This window comes from Tursiops truncatus, chromosome 9 (genome assembly GCF_011762595.2).
Source record: "Tursiops truncatus isolate mTurTru1 chromosome 9, mTurTru1.mat.Y, whole genome shotgun sequence".
NCBI lineage: Eukaryota > Metazoa > Chordata > Mammalia > Artiodactyla > Delphinidae > Tursiops > Tursiops truncatus.
Window position 1 is genome coordinate 81,967,206 of NC_047042.1, and position 22,797 is coordinate 81,990,002.

General features: G+C 42.3%; 1 protein-coding gene across 1 annotated transcript in view; it reads right to left on the reverse strand.

Moving 5' to 3' along the window:
- Positions 1-1,992: 1,992 nt before the first annotated feature.
- Positions 1,993-22,797, reverse strand: part of RBM28 (RNA binding motif protein 28) — a 33,054-nt gene continuing 12,249 nt past the window's right edge. The window contains exons 10-20 of the mRNA XM_019924422.3: positions 21,244-21,353; positions 18,539-18,612; positions 17,625-17,760; positions 16,578-16,642; positions 14,213-14,371; positions 12,188-12,337; positions 11,800-11,874; positions 8,367-8,626; positions 7,694-7,793; positions 5,013-5,164; positions 1,993-4,339 (exon numbers count right to left, since the gene is read on the reverse strand). Coding sequence (XP_019779981.1) covers positions 5,030-5,164; positions 7,694-7,793; positions 8,367-8,626; positions 11,800-11,874; positions 12,188-12,337; positions 14,213-14,371; positions 16,578-16,642; positions 17,625-17,760; positions 18,539-18,612; positions 21,244-21,353 — 1,264 coding nt within the window. The 3' untranslated portion in view covers positions 1,993-4,339; positions 5,013-5,029. The remainder of the gene's footprint in view (positions 4,340-5,012; positions 5,165-7,693; positions 7,794-8,366; positions 8,627-11,799; positions 11,875-12,187; positions 12,338-14,212; positions 14,372-16,577; positions 16,643-17,624; positions 17,761-18,538; positions 18,613-21,243; positions 21,354-22,797) is intronic.

Genomic DNA, 22,797 nt, shown 5'->3' on the forward strand with positions numbered 1-22,797 from the left:
CGGGTATCCTGGGGGACCGTTTGTCCCGCCCCTCGAAAGGCAGGAAGGCTGGGCCGGGTGCAAAGTCCCCAGGTCAGTTCCTGGAACTGGGTGGTCCGGAGAATTTCAGTCTGATGCAACCTGTGAATCTGATTGTGTTCCCCTGCCTCGGGCCAGTTGGCCTTACAGGCTGGGGAGAATTCACTGCAGCAGGTGACTGTCTGCTACACCCCTCATCTTCATCATCCTCAACAGCCAATCACTAAGGACACCATCGGCCACACCCTGGGGCTGGGATTGCCATCACGGGGCTCCATCTACTTGCGGAAGTAAGATCTAAAGAAATGACAAGTAAGCCACAGTCGCATATGCTGTCAAGTGAGTAGACGTCAACCAGAAAGGGTCAGGGACCAAGGGAGGGACCACAATGCCCTGGGTTGGATGAGGTTCCCAGGGAGAAATGCTGGATAGCACGTGAGTGGAGAAGGACAAATTGGTGTGGACAAGGCACAGCAAAAAGAACACAGGTGGTGTGCTCAAGGGATTGTGACCAGCAGTTTATTATTCTTTTTCTATCACTTTGTATTTTGGGACCCTTTCACATACATCACCTCAGGAAATGACTCTGTTGTCCTTCACAAACGCAGCTCCCTGGACCAGATGGCCTTCTGTTCCAGTGAGTTCAGTGGAATTAAACGAACTCCTACTATGTGTAAATCATTGTTCAGTATTGCAGGGTACATAGAAAAGTGTAAAATATAGTCCCTGCCCTCAAGGACAGAAAGGATTTTCCTTCCATCAAACGGCCAGGGAAGGAGATTCCGGGGTGACTCTGCAGCAGTGAAGTATTCGTCTGACAAAAGGCAGCAGGCTCTGGACAGCATGGACGAGCCTAAGGAAAACTGGATTTGCCATCTATCAAGATGCTCCATTTGGGGGTTGTCCAAAAGGTATTCTGGTGACTCTGCAGTTTCCTTCTCAGAATTGGTTACCAGGCTCAATCAGTCTGTGCCCTTCACATTCTTCCCACTATATTACTTCATAAGCACAGAAGCCTGTCTGCAGCCAAACACCAGCTCAGAATCAAAAGCTAAAGTAACTGCAGATGTACCTATAACTCATCCATGTCTAGACCACTGAGTAACACCCCAATCAATGAGCAGTCTCAGACTCCGCAATTAATCCTGGAAAGGACGAGACATCGGGACAAGAAAGAAAGAACCAAAATAAGACAATGCATGCATGCAACTTCTAAATCAGTCAACCTTGGGCAAAGGGAGGTCTGGAAATTTTCACTCTGCCTGAGAGAAACAAAGCAACCTCATCCTGGCCCTTTAAGCGCCAGTTAGGACTGAGTGAGAGAAAGCACAGTTGAGCAACATCTGAGACAAACTGAACTACAAACTTATCTTGGGCATCCTCAGTCTGATGATGTGGCTACTACCATGATGGAGCAGTCCATGGAGAAGTTTCAGGAACTTTCCAAGTTGAGTGGGCAGAGTTGCCACTTATATGACAGAATTGGCAGATGCCTGTCAGTCACTTCTCAAAAAGTGAGTGGGAGGAATATTAAGCAAAGAACTAGCTACGTGGATCAGCCAGAGGGCCTATGACTGATGATTCTGGGTGACCAGCACTCACAGAGGCATATTTGACCTCCTGCTTCCTCAGATGACTGAAGATTAAATACATGGTGAGAAGGGGATCTCTGGAACCTTGAGGTTCTGCACTCTGAATTTTTAGCTGGAAAACCTCTTTTCAAGGCAAAAACATAGCAAAGGACATTTGGAAGTATTTCGAAGAACGAATTCACATGCACTAACTTTGTAACAGGAAGCTGCAGATGTCACTTCAAGACAGCTGAAGCAGAATCCTCGCTGCAGGCGAAGTCTAGAGCAAGGGACTGTACACCCTGGATCAAAGCAGTCTTCAAAACCACCAAGTCTCCCATCTACCCCCCTCCACACACCTCCCCCACCCCCGCACCAAAAAAGCAAAGAAACAGCCAGCACACAATCTTAAGACTCTTTATTTAAAATAAGTATCTCTGGGCTTCCCTGGTGGCGCAGTGGTTGAGAGTCCGCCTGCCGATGCAGGGGACACGGGTTCGTGCCCCGGTCCGGGAAGATCCCTCATGCTGCGTGAGCGGCTGGGCCCATGAGCCATGCCTGCTGAGCCTGCGCGTCCGGAGCCTGTGCTCCGCAACGGCAGAGGCCACAACAGTGAGAGGTCCGCGTACCGCAAAAAAAAAAAAAAAAAAGTATCTCTGAGTCAGGCTGCTGTATAACCAAGCAGGAAAATCTACTGAAACTTGACAGTTTTGATCAATGGCCTTCAGTCTTGGATGTTAATGAAATGTTTGTTATTGTTGTTGCTTTTTAACCAAGCAGTCTGTAACTCCACTTTCATGTCTAATTCAGAAAACTCCATTTCATGAAACATCAGGCTCTGAAGTGAAGAAATGAGCATGATTCTCCTTGCATGAATACTCGCGAGGCAAGCGTTAAGAAGCTGCCCAGATAACCCATGGTGAGGTGTCCCAGCAGAGGACACCGTACAAGCAATCTGGTTGTTGAGTAAGTGGATGATTCATCTTATTACTTTTTTAAAGAACTGTGCAGTGTGTGTACTTTTAAACTGTATTGTAAATCATACATTAATTTGTTCCACATAGGAACGCCTACACTGAGAATCATTACACTTTTTCAGGTCAACATTCTTTAAACATTATTTTAGCTTGTTTTATGTTATTAACTAGTTAATTATTATTATTGCAAATGACCTTATATTCTCTTTCTTAAAGGTATGAAGTGAGTGGATACTGGCCAAATAATTTATACACATAGGTATTTGGCTATGTTTGTATCAATTAATATAAAAACCATAAAATATACCCATTTTAAAATCGTATCTTGTAAACCTTTAGAAATAAATGTTACATAAAAAATAATTTACTCCTGTGCCTACCTTCTTTATAGGTAAGCAGACCAAATTTACATTTTCTTTGTCCTTTTTCTTTAAAAGTATATATTTATTTATTACATTGCCTGCAGAATTACATTTTCTCTTGTCTCTTTTCACTGACAAAACTGATAGGGGTTCTGGCACACTATCCAGCTCAGAAATATTCTTGAGTAATAAAGTGAAGACAATATTGAATACGAATTCACCAAAACTGCCTCTGTGATTTAGTTCAATGCAAATCCTTTATGTATGCAGATTATATAATCCAATTTGCTATTTTTCTTTTGCATCTTTAAGCTTTCTAAATAGTTTCAAAAGTAAACTATCAGACATAATTTTTTGCAAAATTATATTCACGAATAACCATATGCTGAAAGTTATATATTAAGGAGCGACTTTTTAAATGAAAATGATACTAGTATGTGGATTTTTAAATATGCATAAAAAACGGAGTTTTAATGGGCAGAAATTAGCAGCTTAAATAGTAATGGGATGAACAATAATTTTGAGGTTTAAGTTTTGTTTTCCTTGGGATTCTTATCATATAGTTGTATCTTAAATACAGATTTAAGAAATTTAGAAAACATGACATCATTATATGATAAAGTATACGGAGAAATGCAAAATTGTCATTGTAAACGTTCAGCAATATTTTTTTTTAATTTAGTGATTCAAACATCATTTAATAAAATAAAGGTTAAAAAAAAGAACAGAACTGTGCAGTAACGTTTCAAGCAGCTGAATGATGTTTTAAACACACTGGGCTGCTACACCTGCCAGAAGAAAAAGCTGGAGCTAAGAAAATCTGGCAAAGCTATCTATCTGAAATGAACCCAATTTTTATCTATCCTAAATGTTCAGATTATTTTTAAATGTTAATTTATAGATATTTGTACACTACAGGAAAAAGTGTCTGGTGAGCAGACAGCTGGCCAAGGGAAAGCAGATCAGAGGCCAGGCAGGCTGTGGATCTTCTATTTACACCTTTAATAAAGTGTCTGACTCCCCCACAGAATACAGGCCATCCTAGGGCTGATGGGTTGCCGAGCTGCTGCCGGAACACTTCGAACTCCCCAAGTCGCACTGTCTCAAGGTAACTCTGGAGATACAGCCTCTGTCCTTTAGTTCTCTCCAAAAGGTTTCAGTATTTTCATGGTCTCTCTTTTACCCATCTTTAAACCAATTAAGGGCATTTCTGAGCATTCATTGGTTTCCCAAGATACTGCAATGAAATAGCCATATCCCTAGGTCAGCAATGGTTCTGAAGAAAGCCATTATGGCACCAGACTGGACTGGGGAATTAAGAGCTTTGTGCTGTATTTCCAACTCTTTCTCTGGCCATGCTCACTGCTCTCTCCACCACCGACCACCTCTCTTGAGTCCTCAGGAGGAGGTGCTGGAGGACAGGAAATGCAGGTTAGCACCACCCAGGCTAGTGTCTGTGGGCCACTGCCAACTGATTTCTAGTTAACTACCAACAGTTACCCACTCATTTGGCAAACAATTATCAGGTGTTGCTCCTGGCCAGGCCCCACGCCCTCAATTACTTTCCAAGTTTCTCCCACCCTCAAAGACTAGGTTGGAAATCATGTTTCTCTGCTCTTTCTTAATCGATTCCTGCAGTATGTAGGACTACATACCTGAATTAGAGTTAGGAATATCAAAAATGTTTATAAATAATAAAGGATTCCCATATATTAGAAAGGAGAGTCTGTTATTCAAAAAGCCACAAAATATCTCATTTAGAGAAGACACTTAACAAAATATACATCTTAAAAATTCAGCAGTCAAGAATGCTTTTTATAATTGTTTCCATTTGAGCAACAGAGAATTAACATGGATAAGAATTATAAACACAACTTCACACAAAATATGCAAGAAGCATCACGTTTTTCTGAGATTCCTCTTTGTGGTTATCTAACCACACACGAGGGAGGGACCAAAGTTCAGATGTGCCCCAGTCGCAGTGCCCCAAAGTGGCAGTGCACTCAAGGAGTTTCCTTCCCTCAGTAAATGACATGGGGGAGGCGGGGAGGCTTTACCAAGAAGCACACAATCCAGCTTCTTACCCAGTCTGCTACCATCATCAACTGTCAAACCATTTGCTCCTCTTTGCAAGAGGAGCTCCTTTAGAAGGTCCCAATAACTTCTGCTTATATTGTTCGACCAGCTGGTTGAAGCGAATTTCTGTCTTATTTCCCTTAGCTTTCTTCCTAGGTACCTACAAATGAAAGGCAAGGAAACGTAAGATAATCAGTTTCAAGCATTAAGTATTACCTTACCCTTAGGCCAGCCAAGGGAGAAAGTAGGTTCAGAGATCTTGTCCACCACAAGAGGGACTTCCAGGCAATGACCTCACAAGAATCATCCATTGGTAAGAAATCAGATCAGGAGTGCCTAAGAGAAGGGCCCCACTAAAGTACCATGTTTCAAAGGCCTCTCCCCCTTCAATTCCCAAATGTTCACATGAATCTCCTCCAAGATGAGTCACAGCCCCAAGTCTGGATGGTCTTGCTTGTTGCCCTTTCCCTCACCAAGAATTACAGGGTTTCAAAGAGAGCTCTATAAGCTCTATAGTCTGATGGGTCAGAGGCTTTCCAGAGACACAGATTTCTTGAGTAGGATGAGAAGCTAATGCTCTTGTACCCTTTAAAGAAAGGAACTAGGCAAGGAAAAAAAGAAAATTTGACTTCAAATGATCAAGAATGTAGGACCACCACTTTCTATTAAGAACTAGGGCTCCAGGCTTCCCTGGTGGCGCAGTGGTTGAGAGTCCGCCTGCCGATGCAGGGGACACGGGTTCGTGCCCCGGTCCGGGAGGATCCCACATGCCGTGGAGCGGCTGGGCCCGTGGGCCATGGCCACTAAGCCTGTGTGTCCGGAGCCTGTGCTCCGCAGCGGGAGAGGCCACAACAGTGAGAGGCCCGCATAGCGCAAAAAAAAAAAAAAAAAAAAAAGAACTAGGGCTCCTTGGAAGCTAATGCCAGGGTTGACGAAGAAATAGATAAGTTGGGACATCCAGTTGTACTAGGAAGTAAGGACACTATCAAAGACAGGAGCATGTCAGAAGGACTCAGGCAGGAGTCAACCTGAAGGGGCTTCTGCTGGCCTCAGATGGGACAAGAATAATGACTGCATCTGACTGAAACACATCAAGTACATAAAAACTCAGGAATTCACAATACTAAAAAAAATTGTACTTGTCATCTGAGGAGGTTGGTAGGGCAACAACTCATTACTCTGGAATCTGATAAAAGGAAAAGAACAAAATCAAGCATTTACCCTGCCTTTCCTACACAAATGATATTTCATGGGAACCAAACAGTTGACGAGGGAAGATTCTTTTTTTCTAGAATTCTTCTTAAAAAACACAAAAGCGTTGACAAAATTAGAAAATTACCATTCTGCAACTCGTATTGAAATACGGATCTAGATAGCAATCATCAGTGGGTGCTAAGACCCTTAGGTGGGAAGCTGATGGGGGACTTTACAAATGGAGGGATAAGGTAGACAATTCCTAAACTTACTGATGAATCACAGCATCACTAAAAAATGGGGCAACCAGACACTATGCACCTTACAGTGCAATGCAACAGAAAGCACACAGCACCACCTATGAAATACTCTCGCCAAGAAAACTGAACTTGAATCCAATCTAGCCTCTAGATCTAACAACCAGTTTGTAGGCAACATGGGGTGTTAGAGGAACAAGTTAAATGACAGCACAAGGAAGAAAGCAACTAAATTCAAAATGTTATACATTCTAAGGCTAAGGACCTGGCTTATCCAACAAATTAACTGCATGGAAAAAGCAGGGTGGATGTAAGGAAGACTGCATATTATAGGGGGAAAAAAAAGATTTAAGAGATTTAAAAATGAAGTATAAGGAATTCCCTGGCGGTCCAGTGGTTAGGACTCTGCGCTTTCACTGCCGTGGCCCAGGTTCAATACCTGGTCAGGGAACTAAGATCCCACAAGCTGCAGGGCATGGCCAAAAAAAAATTACGAGTATAACATGGAACCTGATTCATACTAACCAACTTAAAAAATGTATTTTTGAGGTAACTGGGAACGTTTTAATATGGATTACATATTAGCTATTAAGAGCTTCTTATTAATATCATTAGATGTGATGATGGCATAGTATGTGTTTGGGTATATGTGTGTTTAAGGCCTGATCAGCTCGAGATGAATTCTGAGATATTTTTCTGAGCAATATACCTCATTTCCACATGAGGCACATTTACAAGTGAAGTAGAATTCACTTTAATATATTCACAGGGTGGGGTGGGGTGGGGTGGGGGGGTAGGTAAAACAAGATAATTGTTGAAGCAGAGTAACCAATACATGGGGTTCGTTTTATTATTCTCCCCACTTTTAGGACCGTGTACCTCCACATCCTCTAAAAAGCTGCAATCTTGTACCTAAGTGCAATCTAGAAGCCCTTTCCTTTTTTTTTTGCAGTACATGGGCCCCTCACTGTTGTGGCCTCTCCCGTTGCGGAGCACAGGCTCCGGATGCGCAGGCTCAGCGGCCATGGATCACGGGCCCAGCCGCTCCGCGGCACGTGGGATCTTCCCGGACCAGGGCACGAACCCGTGTCCCCTGCATTGGCAGGTGGACTCTCAACCACTGCGCCACCAGGGAAGTCCTGAAGCCCCTTCCCTTTGCACAACTAATCACGGCACAAGCGGCTGCCGACCCCAGCAGAGCTGTGCCGTGCCAAAGCCTCGTGGCCTCCAGAACTTACCTGCTTGGAAGATAATTTCTGCTTCTCTTGCTTCCAGTGGTTTATCTGGGGGGTTGGCTTCTTGGGAGGGAGAGGCTTCATTTTGCCTTTGTCCCGTAACCTGAAACAATACGGTCAAGTGTCACCCTGAGTTCCTCCTCTAATTGGGACCCCTGAGATTTTTCTCAGCCCAAAAGATAAAATGCCTTTTCTTACTCTGGCTCTTTCTAAGCCCATGAGAAATCATGCTAAAAAGGGATACTGCAACAGAATGTCCTATGGCTCAACATCTGTATACTTCTCTTTTTGTTTTAGCTTAAAACCTCAAGGAAATCTCAAAAACCTTCATATACTTAACAAAAATTGTGTCAAGATCGACTTCTGTTGACAGCACTAATCTGTTGTCTCAAACAGAAACCTCAGGTAGACGGGCCTCAGCTGACAGAGAAGAGACCGCCATCAGGACAGGAGGAAGCTCTTCAGAAGAGAAAAATCATGAAAGCCCGCACTGGAAGGCTCCTCCGAGGCCCCCTCTGCCAGTCCTGTTCTGGCCTCCATTTGGTCCAAGAGTGACTCTGCTGGTGTAGAGATACTTCACGCGGGACTGGAGCACACTAAGCATCCCTTTCATCCAAACAAAGAGGAAAAAGGGCGAAGTGAGACAAACCCCCTGAGCCGCCATCCTACCTCTCACCTAATTTTGGGGCCTCGGTGTGAGGGGAGCACCAGGACCTTTCTTCGCTTCTTCCCATCAGACAGCTCCACGTGCTCCACTTCGGCCTTGGTCTGGAACCCTGTCCACGAGACAGATCCTGCCTTCTCCTTCTGCTCCACGGGTGCCTTGCTTTGTTGAGGCATGTGGCTCTGAGCTGTTTTCTGTTGCTGTTTTTTCCCAAGCTCTGGTGGTTCTTGCTGGGGCTGCTCACCAGTTGCCGACATGGATTTCACTTTTTGCTGTATAAGACAAGGGAATGGCATTTAGTTACTGGGTGAGGTTTATTTGCTGGAAATATTCAGAAGAGGAATGAGCTGGTGAGAGAAGGGGAATTCTTCCCCCAAATAGTTCGAGACTATAGGAAAGTGAATGCAAGTAGTTCACAGGCCCTGAAATAGTAACAGATGGTTACTGGGTGGGGGACACAAAACAACCATTTCCCTTTCCACATGCAGAAATAGGGGAAAAGTACAGGTATGTCCAAAACGCAAAAGCCAGTAGAAAATAGGCCAGTAGCATGGGACAATTACCAAAGGTGTAACAAATGTATAATGGGAATGAGAAGAAAGAAGAGAAATATTTGAAGTAATAAGAGCTAAGGATTTCCAAACTTAAGGACAGACACTAAACCACAGATCCAGGCCAAAAACCAAACAGGATATTAAAAAAAAAAAGAAAAAAGTACACCTAGGCATATCATATCAAACAGCAGAAAATCAAAGAGAAAACCTTGAAAGAAGCCAGAGGTAGGGAAAATACATTACCTACAGAGGAACAAAGTTAAGATTACAATGGATTAAAAAAAAAAAAGATTACATTGGATTTCCCTTCAGAAACCATATAAGCAAGAAGAGAATAGAAGGAAATATTTAAAGTTTGGGGGGAAAAAATCACCAACTTAGAATGCTTTACCCGTGTAATTATCCTTCAAAAGTGAAGGAAAAACAGAAACTTTCTCAGACAAACAAAAATTAAAGAAATCTGGGAATTCCCTGGCAGTCCACGGTTAGGACTCAGTGCTCTCACTGCCGGGGGGGCCCGGGTTCGAGCCCTCACTGGGGAACTAGGATCCCACAATACGCACAGTGAGGCCAAAAAAAAAAAAACTTTAAAGAAATTTATCACTGGTAGACATGCCTTGCAAGAAATACTACATGAATGTATTAAGGGAAAAGAAATGACACGTCAGAAACTTGAATCCATATAGAGAAAGGAAAAACATTAGAGAAAAGATAACTGAAATGAAGATAAGGAAAAGATGCCATGAGAAGGAAGACAAAGTATGTTACAGATTGATTTTGCACTGAAGTGGGGGAAGAAAAAGAAGATTCATGTGAAATTAATGTAGTAATAACAATGTTATTTTGTCCTTTTCATCTCAGAAATCTAGACAGGCACACTGACACAACAAAGATCTATTATATGCCTCTTATGTGCCAGTCTCTAAGTGGTAAGGGTACAGATGGACAGAATGAAGTGTCTACCTTTTAGCACTCACAGTCCAGTGGAGAAAAGAGACATTCACAAAGTAAAAAACTAAAAAAAAGTTTAAGGAACTTCATGAAGTACAAGTAATAAAGTCTTATCTCTTGAGAGAGGTGGGGAAATGCTACTTGTGGAATATGAGTATGGAAACTGAGTAGAAGTATCCTTGAGTCAGGGGAGAGGAACACTTTTACACAGAGAGATCAGTATGTACATTAAGTGTAGGCAACAAATAAGGCCACCTGAATTTTTTTTAAGCCAGTAGCTACAGAATCACCTCTGACTTAGGCAGTAAATAATTCTATAACTACAATAATAAAGCTGCCTTGAATAATAACCAGAACTCAGGTTTTTCCAACCCAGGGCCATTGAATTAACCACTGATACTGCTCCTCTGAAAGTCATGCTCAGGGCTTCCCTGGCAGAGCAGTGGTTAAGAATCCACCTGCCAATGCAGGGGACACGGGTTCGAGCCCTGGTCTGGGAAGATCCCACATGCTGCGGACGAACTAAGCCCGTGCGCCACAATTACTGAGCCTGCACTCTAGAGCCCGCGAGCCACAACCACTGAGACCACATGCCACAACTACTGAAGCCCGCGCACCTAGAGCCTGTGCTCCACAACATAAGAAGCCACCACGATGAGAAGACCGCGCACTGCAAGAAAGAGTAGCCCCTGCCCGGCGCAACTAGAGAAGGCCCGTGTGCAGCAACGAAGACCCAACGCAGCAAAAATAAATAAATAAAAGTCATGCTCGTGATATACACCATAAAGACATCAAAGCTTGCAAATGTTTGGTATATACGCAAGTTAAGGTATAATATCAATGAGATCTGTAAGAGTTATGGTGTCAAGAATAACCTGGCCTTCTATGTCCTGCGGCAGGATGGGTAAGAGAGTGAGCAATGACTGTGTGCTGACTGTGTAGTATGCGAGACAACTTACACGCACTACCTCATTTAATCCTCATCAACCATGTAACATAGATGATGTTAATCCTATTTTTACAAACTAGAAACTGAAGCTGAGAGAGGTAATAACTTGCCAAGGAACTCAGAAAGGGGCAGAGCCTGAGTTTGAACATGAATATTCTTGTTCCCAAAGTCCCTGTTCTTTCCTCTATACTACACTAGATTAAAAACAGTACTAAAACTATCAGGCATCACACTTCTGGAGCCATCTAAGAAGAAAACAGAATTATGGAAGAAAGAGCTGAAATCTACAGGTAATGTAAAACTTAACCTTGGCTATTAATTTTGACACGTACCATCACCAAACACTGCAGTACAAGCACTGCTGATTGGTAATAACATCAGTCTGATTCTCCTCTCTCCTTCCTCCCCGTTCTGTGGAGCTAACACAAGCCAGGCCAGCAGAGGAGAGATGACCTGCAGAGTTCTAGGAAACTAAGAGTAAAGGGTAACAAAGAACCTAATGAGGAAGAGACCTACTTTAAGGGAGCAGAACCACAAACTGCACAAAACAGTTTAAATATGGCCCTAAAAAAAATATTGTTTTAACTGAACTGTATACTTAAAAATAGTAAAGTTTATGTGTATACTACTACAATTTAAAAAACAAAGACAGGGGCTTCCCTGGTGGCGCAGTTGGTTGAGAATCTGCCTGCCAATGAAGGGGACACGGGTTCGAGCCCTGGTCTGGGAAGATCCCACATGCCGCAGAGCAACTAGGCCTGTGAGCCACAACTACTGAGCCCGCGCGTCTGGAGCCTGTGCTCCGCAACAAGAGAGGCCGCAACAGTGAGAGGCCCGCGCACCGCGATGAAGAGTGGCCCCCACTCGCCACAACTAGAGAAAGCCCCAGCACAGAAACGAAGACCCAACACAGCCAAAAATAAATAAATAAAAATTAAAAACAAACAAACAAAAAAAAAACAAAGACAGAAAAAACATTTCAGTTCTGTACCAGGCTGCGCTGGATCCTCAGTTCCTTTATTTTAAGTTTCCTTCGATCTTCCAAAGAGAACTCCACTATTGGTCTCTGTGGCAGAAGGGGACAGAAAGTCATTCATTAGATTTCTTAATCTCTGTGTGCAATGAGCTGAGATATCGTCCCACCACTACCCTCTTTCTTGCAAGTCAGAGGATGCTACTCACTTCACTCTACTTAAATGCAAGGGGCCAGTTCTGCAAGCAGTCTATCCAGTTTAGTGTTCCTTCTAATCATCTTATCACCTGAATCACTGATCACTCCTCCAACGCCTTGCCACTCTTACCCACCATACAAACGTCAGAGGGTTTTCCGCAAATGGCCCTCAGAGGAACATGTTCCCCCCCCAAAGGATGAGGCTCACCTTCTGAGGCCCAAAGATTTCTGGATTGTTGTTGATGTGGCGTAGGGCTGCCAGGGCATGCTCGTGCTCCTGGAACTCTGCAAAGGCATAGCCCAAGGACTGACCGTTAATTTTCCCATGAGCTCCTTTAAGGCCTCGCATTACCCGACACTACGAGTAGAACAAGAAAAAGAATCAGTAATTAGAGGATAAAGATCCTTAACAGCTTCAACAAGAAACCAGGTTATTGGAACAGTTTTCATATATATCACCATCACAAGAGTTTTACTGGAATAGCACTTACGAATGTCTGTTTTATTAGAATACACCTACAGAGAGCACAAAATGAGTTAAACAGATATTCTCTTGCTTTCTAAGAGCTTACAGACATCAACACAGACCTACAAATAAGCATGTAAATAAAATAAACTTCCCAAGGAAAAATTATAATAGCTAACTGTTGACACGACAATACACACAAGCTGAGAGGTACGTGGTACTTGAGGTTGTATAAGTTAGCACTGAGGCTAAAAAGCCATCTGTGGATCTCCTCACTGAAGAAACCACTCAGAAAGGAAATTACTGAAGAAGGGAAGGATAAGGGCCTGATGGCTTTAGATAAGAAAGACAATTCAGGTATGGGGAAGATCCTGCCCAACATATAGCCTCAGAAATACAGGAAGGAGCTTCAGCTGTCTTGGCTCAGAGCTCAGATCCTCTCTGGCACGATTTTTCCCTAAATCCTTAAGCTGTAATAGGCATCCTGGGGCACCGAGGAACAGTAGGATATTTGGGGAAAACTGACAGTTTACGTGCTTTTACTGCTGGAAGCTGTAGTTATCATGTAACAGAGAAGTCTAGGCATTGGGTACACATGGATGCTGCATTTGGTGTATGTCCGGTATCTACTCTGTGCCTAGAACTGTGCCACGTACTGTAGGATAATCAAGAAAAGCATAAAATGAGGCTCCTATCCTCAAGAGGCTTACTATCTTACTGAGACACGATGTTTACACATACGAAAGAATTAAAAATTCAATATAATGCAAATATTGTAAAACACACATACATTTCTCTAAATGATGGCAGGTGTTAAATGTGCAGACTCTTACTAAGCATTGTGGATGTTAATGAGAAATTACACAACTCACCCTTATGCCAGTAACAGTTGAACAGTTACCAAGTTTTACCAAGAGTGGTGTCGGCTACGTGCTGACATGTTCACATCCTCTCCTGGAATTCCCTGAATACCAATACCTTACATTTTGAAGAGGATTTCCAGGAGTAGGAAAATAGTTTACGGTGATGAATCAGAGCAAAGCAGATTCATAATATTGGCTAGGTTACTTATTCAATAAACACTAATCAAGAGATGGCTATGTGCCAGGTATTATGCCAAGAACTGGGAACAATGAGATAACGCCCGCTCTCTAAGGGCTCAGCCTGGTGGGGAGGAATGACTGGCAGACCATCACAGGACATGTAGTAGTCAGTACTACGACACAGGTACACAGGGGTGTTGTGGGAGCAGAGGAGAGGTCTCTATGCACACAGAGCCTAACCAAGTCTTGGTGTGAATCCAGAGTCTGTCTAACACAACTGCTGAAGACCCGGGTGGCTCTCTATGCTCACCACAGGGCACTGAGGACTCTTACTACAGGGTAAGAGCCTACATGGTAGTGAAATGCCCTTCTAAAGAGCAAAGCACACTGATTATTTTCTCAGCAAGAAAATTAACCTTACAGCACCTGGTATAATGCTGAGAACACAGCAGGTATTCGATAAATGCTTGCTAAATTAATTCATGAGGGCAGAGACTTCCTCACATTCTGCTGCAATTTGGTCAGATGTGAAAGGTAGTTCTTAGAAGAGGTAAAAAAAAAAATTTCAACCCCATAAAACCACAAAAATCACCAAACTCAGCCTTGTCTGCTGACTGTGTCCAAAAGAAAATCTGTCAGTCTGCCAGCACCACAGCCTGAACGAAATACTCGATCTGACCCAGGATGAGTACCTGAGTTCTGAGTGGGCAGGGCCAACTCTCACCTCCTTGATGCGCACCCCCTTCTCCCCTCTAGTGGCATTCAGCAGCAGCTTTCTGAGCTGTTTGTCATCCACGGCCTTTGGGAGATTATGCAGGCACAGCCTGGTCCGGGAGACAAAGATATTCTGGTCCTTGAGTTTCTGATGCTTCAGCAGCTCAAACTGAAAGAACAATAAATTGTTAACAATACAATCCACCCTTTAAAAATACAGGCTCATAATTCTCCAACAGGAAAGAATCATGATGCCTATCCAATAACCACACATCTAGAAAAAAGGAGGGAAACCACCCACCCTGCAGCCTTATGATACTCAGCACAGGGAAAGAAAGGGTCAAGGAAGCAAGATGATGGTGGAGACGTGATAAGATCATGGGCTCTCGAGTCAGACTGAATTAGAAATCCATCTCTAACTGGAGAAGCTACATAAAATTGTTTAAGCCTCAATAATTTCACCTACAGAGTAGAACTGTAAATCAAAATATAAGACCAATCTTTCAGTACTGATGTGAGGCTGCAATGAGGTAATACACATAAAATCCCAAGCTCAAACCCGGCCCAGAGCAAATAAAAAATAATACTGTAGTTAACATCTATGCCAAGCCCTTATCTACCCATCAACTCAAACTAATTACTTAGTCCTTCCAAAAGGAAATGGAATTTATTTAAGAATTCTTTGTTTTTTTTTTTTGTTTTTTTTTTAATGTTGTATCTATTTTATTTATTTATTTTTGGCTGCATTGGGTTTTTGTTGCTGTGCGCAGGCTTTTCTCTAGTTGTGGCGAGTGGAGGCTACTCTTCGTTGCGGTGCGCGGGCTTCTCATTGAGGTGGCTTCTCTTGTTGCGGAGCACGGGCTCTAGGCACGCGGGCTCAGTAGTTGTGGCTCACAGGCTGTAGAGCACAGGCTCAGTAGTTGTGGTGCATGGGCTTAGTTGCTCCATGGCATGTGGGATCTTCCCGGACAAGGGCTTGAACCCGTGTCCTCTGCATTGGCAGGCAGATTCTTAGCCACTGCACCACCAGGGAAGCCCTATTTAAGAATTCTTGATAGAATATTGTCTCGTCTCAACTCTGCCACCTTGAGGCAAAGAAACGTCTCAACTCTGCCACCTTGAGGCAAAGAAACGTCTCAACTCTGCCACCTTGAGGCAAAGAAACGTCAATGGCCATAGAAACAAACTGCGTCTAGAGCCTCAACTATGCTACACAAAGCACTGGTCCCAGGGCAACCTGTCTCTAAAGTGAAAGGATGACATTCTTCTCCTGATTTGTTTGTTAAAATTAGCTCAGTAGAAGAAAGTTTGAAATTAAATTTTTTCTTTTATCAAGTCTCATTCCTGCTGCTTCTTGTTTGGTAAAGGTACTAACAAATCACAAAATAAACAAATACCCTGGAAATGAATATTAAAAGGGCTATTTGAAGGGGTTATCATGCTTAAATTGAACAGTCTAATTTTTCTCCTAGGAAAAACTGTGCCTGCTGTGACTTACAATGTGTATAATCTAGTGAGCTTTTTGCTAGAAAAATTCACTCTAAGGGAGAATTAAATGTGTCACTATCACATTGTGATCAGAAAAGGGCATACAATGCCCCCCAAATAACCATGATTTTCAGATGTTCACTACCAAAAAAAGTTGAGAACACTAGTCTAGAAACTGTACAGAGAAAAGACACGCTGCCTCTTGCTGTCACTATATTCTCATCTCTGTCCGTCATCTTCTGCACCTTCAGGTTCCATAGTTAATTGTTAATGATCATGCATCTTTACCATTCTAGGCTGCCTTAGCTTTTTGAAAGTAAGCTATACGGGCAAAAGTAAAAATTACCGGAACAAATATTACCGAGCAGCAAAGGAACTCAATAGCATCAGTTATCAGTGGAAATCCCATAACATAGAGTCTTCCTACTGGAGACACCACCCTCCCCCCATCAAAACAGACATCTTAACTCTCCCTTCCAAGACCCATATCTACACCTCCTTCCCTACTAACTCTAGCCACCCTGACCTTCCTTTCTTATGTTATTCTGCATTTATACTGACACCTAATTATATACAGCCCGAGCCTCTAGGGATCTACTCCATGATCCAGAAGCAAACTATGTGGCAAACGTTTACTGCTGAGCATTAGGAAAAGAAAGAATAAGACCCAGTTCCTATAATGGCATATAATGCTGACATGATATTATGTATAATGCTGGCTTAGTTGCTGTTTCACCTGTGTGCTTGTTTTCTAACAACAGTGTAAGCAGCACCTGTGACCGATACTTGCTTGGCTCTTTGATGAGCATCTCTAGCATTCAATTATTATTATTTATGGATTTTATTAAGTCATGCAGAACATGAAGACTGGTGCCTAATCTACTCACTCGTTCTCTTTTGGCCATATCAGCAGCACTCACACCCTCTGCAGCCTTCGTCCCAGCACGAATCACTGCAGAAAGAGGGAAAAAGGCCAAGACATCAGCAAGGGAATTTTCACTGAGCAATAAGAGGAATGTGATTTGAATGATGCAAGCTCTCTGTACAGGGCCCAGAGGACTATGCTGGCCAGGACATAGTGGCATCTGGGTAGGTCCAGAAATAGGCTACAGGGCTAAGTTCTTGTCTATGAGCTGCTCTCAAGGACTAAAACTCTGAACATTTTGTGATTTTGTTCCTCTCCTTCCTTTCCCTCAAAGAGTTTCATGTACATGCCCAAAGTCAGATGGAAAGGCCTAGAGGAAATTCTGGAAATAAGTACATTTTAGGCATCTAGAATGCAAAAATGCTCTACCTATAACCTGTCCTTGGAATTTCAATGCGCATGTATTTGGGAGCCATTACTAAGCAGTGAGATAAGCCAACCTAGAAAACAGCTACATCGTAACACAGGGCCTAGTCTCAAAGGCTAATGGTCTCCCATTTGCTAGTCCAGGCTGTGCAGCTGTGCAGCAGGTGGCAATATTGTGTGACCTAGAGGAAAGGATTCTCTTTTGTCTTAATTAAAGCTAATTCCTGATTATCTTTCTCACATTAAGGGAAAGGTACTCAGTGCATATTGAAAACCCATGAGTAATCCAAAAGAGTAATTTTCGTCATAATTTTCAACTTCTTCAGAAAACCTATCAGGAATGATGACAAAAGGCAAAGGTAATTTGAGTTTTTCCTCCCTCTTTGCCCTGCTAATCCTCTGACGAGAAGGTCTAAAGGCAAGCAGGCAGAAAGGAGAACGGGACTCGTTAATCCATGAACTGGGTGAAGCCTTCCTAACAGAAAGCCACATCTACTAAAGTGGATTAACAATATATCACTGTTAAACAGGACATAGGGTTTTTAATTTGAAACATGCCCCAAACATACTATTGCCAGGTCACTGTCACAGCAAGGGGCCAGCTACTCAGAAGCCTGGTTCCCATCTCCCTGCCACCACTCACAGCCTTCTCGGGCCAGATAGAGGTTCCGGGTCCCAGTCGGCTTCTTCACCTTCTTTGTCCGGAGCTTTGCAGCCTCATCACGGGTCACTGCCAAGTCAACCTTAAGCTGCCGGCCATCCAGTTTAAGCCCACCACTCTGTAACAGATTGCAACCTCTCTTAAAATTCATGACGAGTAGAAACTAAGCACCTGACAAGGAACACCAAGGAAAGGGAAAACAGCAAACCCCAATTATACTGTGGAACCCAACCCCCAGGATGTTTTAGCCCAGCTGGTTGCAAGTAGATCACTGAGCCTAACAGTATCTAGCACAGCTGTGCAAAGGCCACATGTTCGTTTGTTTTAAGGGAGCTGATTAGTCCCAAAGTAGGCCCAAATTGAGGAAAATGATCTGTAAACTGGCAAATTTTTAGTGTTCTAAAGAAAGCTAATGAAATGGTAGTATTAACTCTACTCAGGAGAATTTAAGAGACAATGGCAATACAGAGTAACTTATCTCAAAACAATTTATACTTGGTTATAGAAATCACAGAAAAATTCTCAATCACCCACACTTTCTCTCTCAAACATTTACTCCACTTCACAGATGGCCTTAATCCCTTCTTGTCCCAGTGTTTCATGTCATCAGCCTAGGATAGAGACTGACATACAGAGAGTGAACCGTAAATAGATTATTATACCTGTAAAGTAAGAATGATTGTACTTACCTTATACACACCTACAGGGCTGATGTGAGGATTAAGTGATGCATGTAAAGCTCAGTGCCTAACACACACTACGTGCTCAACAAGTGTTCGCTTTATTATTATTATACCACTGACGATAATAATAATAAGGCTTTGTGCTAACAACAGATGTTGCCCCTGGGAGCCACTACTGCCTAAGTTACAGAGTAAAGGAAATGTCTTCCTTACCTCGGTCTCTGGAGAAGCAGCTTCAAGGCATTTCTGAGCCGCTTCTTGAGTCATGAACTGGGCAAATGCACAACCTGCACAGAGAGAAAAAACTAAGTAGATCCCAAACACCCATGGCCCACCAGGAACCCAAAGACAACAATACAAATGGTGGCAGCCTGACACAAAGTGGAGGGGTAGCAGCATCCTTTCGTTTAGTACTATGAGACTTAACTAAGAAGCACTGTGTCAGGCACTGGAGGTTCAAAGACAGGTAAGATAGCACACTTGCTCACAATGAACTTTTATTATTACTTCCTTCATCTTTTCTAAGGCTTCTTAGAAACTAGTCTCACCATTCCACTCCTTAATAAGAAATATCCACAAGAAATCTAGAGAAATTCCAGCCTAACATTTAATTCAGTATCACTCTCTGTGTGCCTATCAGAGGACTAAAAGAATGAGGCAGCAACAACTTAACCCTGAAATTAAATTACAGATCTCACTGTCATCACAGTCACTGGGAGGCATTATATAAGGACAGATCTAGCTCTCAGAGTAAAAGTCCCTGGCCTCTAGCCCATGAATACAGTTGTGAACCAGAAAGCCGTGAGCTCAACTCTTTTTTGTCTTGTTTTGTTTTCATGAATTCAACTCGACTCATGCTGTAGAATTTCCACACCTTTCACTGGTTAGAGGCAGGGCCAATCAACCCATCCTAATTTTCTGCTCTTGATAAAAAGCAGCTTATGTAAGAAAAAAAAGTTCACCTTACAGTAAACATACACACACAAAATTTAAGTTCCATAATATTTTGTTAGTATTCCTTTAAACTTTAATTATTCCCTCATATATGAAAATAATGCCATATTTCCTGGAGCTACTGGAGCACTGATCTTTTGCCCCTCTAAGAATGAATGGCAGCAGACTAACTGAAAGGACACCTGTGGCAGGCCAACCCAAGGGTCGCCATCTAGTGAGGTCTTCCCTGCTTCCTCCAGGCAGAGCCAAGTGCCCCCCACCAACCCCCGCCGGTCCTCCACTCTCATCTCTATTACAGCACTGGTCAGGTGGCATCTTCCCCAAAAGACCTGAAGGTCTCTGGAAGAGGGGCCATGTTTCTTGGCTATTTCTACATTTGTAGCACCTACCATAATGTTCAGCATTAGTAGATACTCAATAGGAAGAAACAAGTAATATAGAAAGAAATATGGGGGGAAAAATGTTTCTAACAGGCAGATTAGCCTGTTTGTCCAATATGAAGAAAATAGGATGAGTTCTTCTCTCTGAATGGGTAAGAATTTTACCATTGGAATTTCCAGGGTAACTACTGGGTTAAATCCTACCACCTTCCTAAAAGTCTTCAGACAATACTTAGCCCTTCCAGGCAGTGAAATAGCATGCTGACAGGGATGAGGTATAGGAGGAGGTTGTGTGAGGAGGCAGAAAAAGTGCCAGAAAATTTTAATATGAGCTCAGGAAAGACAATGCATTATGAAAAAAAAATAATGGAAACTATGCCTATTAAGACCATTAACTCTCACCTAACATTAACAGACCAAGAAAGAGACTGAGCAAGTCAACTACAGACTCCGTTCTGAAAATGTCAACCCAATACACTACTGCACCCAGAAAGAGACAAAAGAGATCATCAAAGTCAAGCAATATCCTACAGTACTTGTAACATTTTATGCAATACTAGTTGCCCATTTTCAGAAAAATATACTAGAAATGGAGAAGGTCCAAGAAGCACAATTGAATATCAGAGCTGAACGCACGTTAACTGATTAGTTGAACCCACTTGTTTTACAGATAAGAAACTGAAGCCCACAGTGGTTAAATGATTGCCAAAAATCACCCAGCCGGTCTATGGTTTAGCTGGGATTAGATCCCTCATCTCCAGGAAGCAGTTCAGTTTTCTTTCCATTATACTACCTCATTTACATCTTTCATAGCTGAGTAAAAACCAAAAATGATCAAGTTTCATCAAACTGGAAAATAAGAAGGTTCAGAATGGAGGCAATTAATCCATAGGTAGGCTCCAGAGAGCCCCAAAACACTCAGAAATGGCATTTTTCTGAGGACAGGGTTCAGAGTTTTTGCTAGATCTCAAAGGAATCAAGAACCAGAATGAATTAAGAATTCACTGCTTTAGTAGAACGACTGCAGTTGATAAAATCAAAGATTATGAATGGGTTGAAAAGGTGCTTATCTAACAACAGTATATTAGAATGAGGAGCGGTCAATCTTTAAGCTCAAAAGAAATAGCTTTAGGGGGGGAAAAAAAAAAAACTAAGGCAGCACTCCTGCTACATAGTTTTCCTTCTGACTGTTGCCACTGCAACAAAGTTTCTGTCAGCTTCCATCTCTAACAAAAGCAACTGAAAAATATCCCAGCAATTTCAAGCAATGTGGAATGATTAATACCCATGAGATGCTATCACATCTGAAATTCAAAGAACAACAAATGAAATTCATTACCCTAAAGTAAATAAGCAAGAGCTTAAAAAGCTGAGACAAAATTATGGCCGGCAGCACCATTACAGATGCTGAGCTTGACAACATGGAAGACAACCTCAGAATGTCCTTGGTGCTTCTATGGATCACAGAAACCTGGATAATCGTGGACCCCCCAGGGTGGCACACACTATGCTCTCATGTAGCCTAGTCAGTGCCCATGGCAGTGGTCTCAACCCTTTTGGGCCTGACCAGCTGACAGCAAATACCTTTAGAATGCTCTGTGTCTGGATGCAAGACAATGCGGACATATTTAAGATCTCCAAACTGCTGGAGGAGCTCTCCAAGGTCTTCTTCCTCTGAGTCAAAGGACAGGTTTCTATGGAGGACAATCAGGTCACAAGAAAGGTCAATTACAAAAGTGAGATCCTACGTTCCAGTACAAGGTGAGTGAGTTAGACATCAACTGGAGTGGTTCTCTTGCTCATAACCACCCTTCCCAGGGACAGCACCAGGGGGTGGCTCCCACTAGCCAGGCCTCCAGTGTATGACTCTGCCTATAGGCTGTAACCGACTGACCTTCCTATTAATCAAATTCTCCTTCCCAGGAATATAAAACGTGAACAGACATATACAAAGACCAGAAGTTTTGGATACAGATTCACTTCAAAACAGCAGTGTCCCACTTGAGGGAAGCTTATGGGGAGCTGAAAATGTTCTGTATCTTGATCAGAGTGATGGTTACACGGATATACATATAGCCATGTATAAAGGTATATGTATATAGATGGTTATATACATGAAAAATGTCACTGATTGTACACTTACATTAAACACACTTTACAGAATACACGTTATACCTTAACGAGGGATAGAAAAAAGGATGGGCGTCTTCAGAGAAAAGACCACATAGCCTTCTGCAGCCAGGGTCCCAGAACCACCCAGATTTTCATCCCCTTCTTGAGGTCTGCTCTTTGACAACTTTTATTCCGTGAGCCACCCTAATGTTCATCCAACATACCAGCCTTTTCACTTAAACTGGCCAAACTTAGTTTCCCTTACTACAACCAAAAGACTCACAGACAGCTAATGAAAAGTCAAATGTCTCTCAATGTCTCCTCTGTACTCCTATGAAATCCAGGTTTCAGTTAAAATTTTACAGAAGTCAGAAAATCCTTCAAAATAATAACTCAAAACCAAACATGGTAAAGTTTACTAGCTAAGTGCAAAAAAAAAAAACCTACTATTTCTCTCGATGGGATTAGAAAATGTTGGAAGGAGATTTTGTTCTACTAAATTTCAACACAGTGTAAAGATTCCTCTTTTCCCAGCTATGCACAGCCTTTCAGGGGTAAGAAAAACAGTCCTAAATAAATATCTACAATTTTACTTCTCTTATGCTAGTTAACAACCCCATAAATAGCTCTATCTTATGGAATAACCAAGATAAAAGAGATGTTCTGGAATAAGACATATCCTAGCTACATTATTTCTTCTAATTTGCCTCATCGTGGACATAGTTTTCTCTCTTCCATCCTTTACTTTCCTAAGTTCTTTTTTAATTAAAAGATGTATAAGGAATGGTATCCTTGGTATTGAGGTCACAGGCTTCTAAGTGTGACATTCCTTCTTTCCTGTTACACAGAATCCTCTACAAATACAAAATTATATGGAAATTACAAATAACACATTAAAAAAACATGGAAAGACATGCTATAAAGAAAGAAAATGGGACATATATACACTAATATGTATAAAATGGATAACTAATAAGAAACTGCTATATAAAAAAATTAAATTCAAAAATTAAAAAAAAGAAAGAA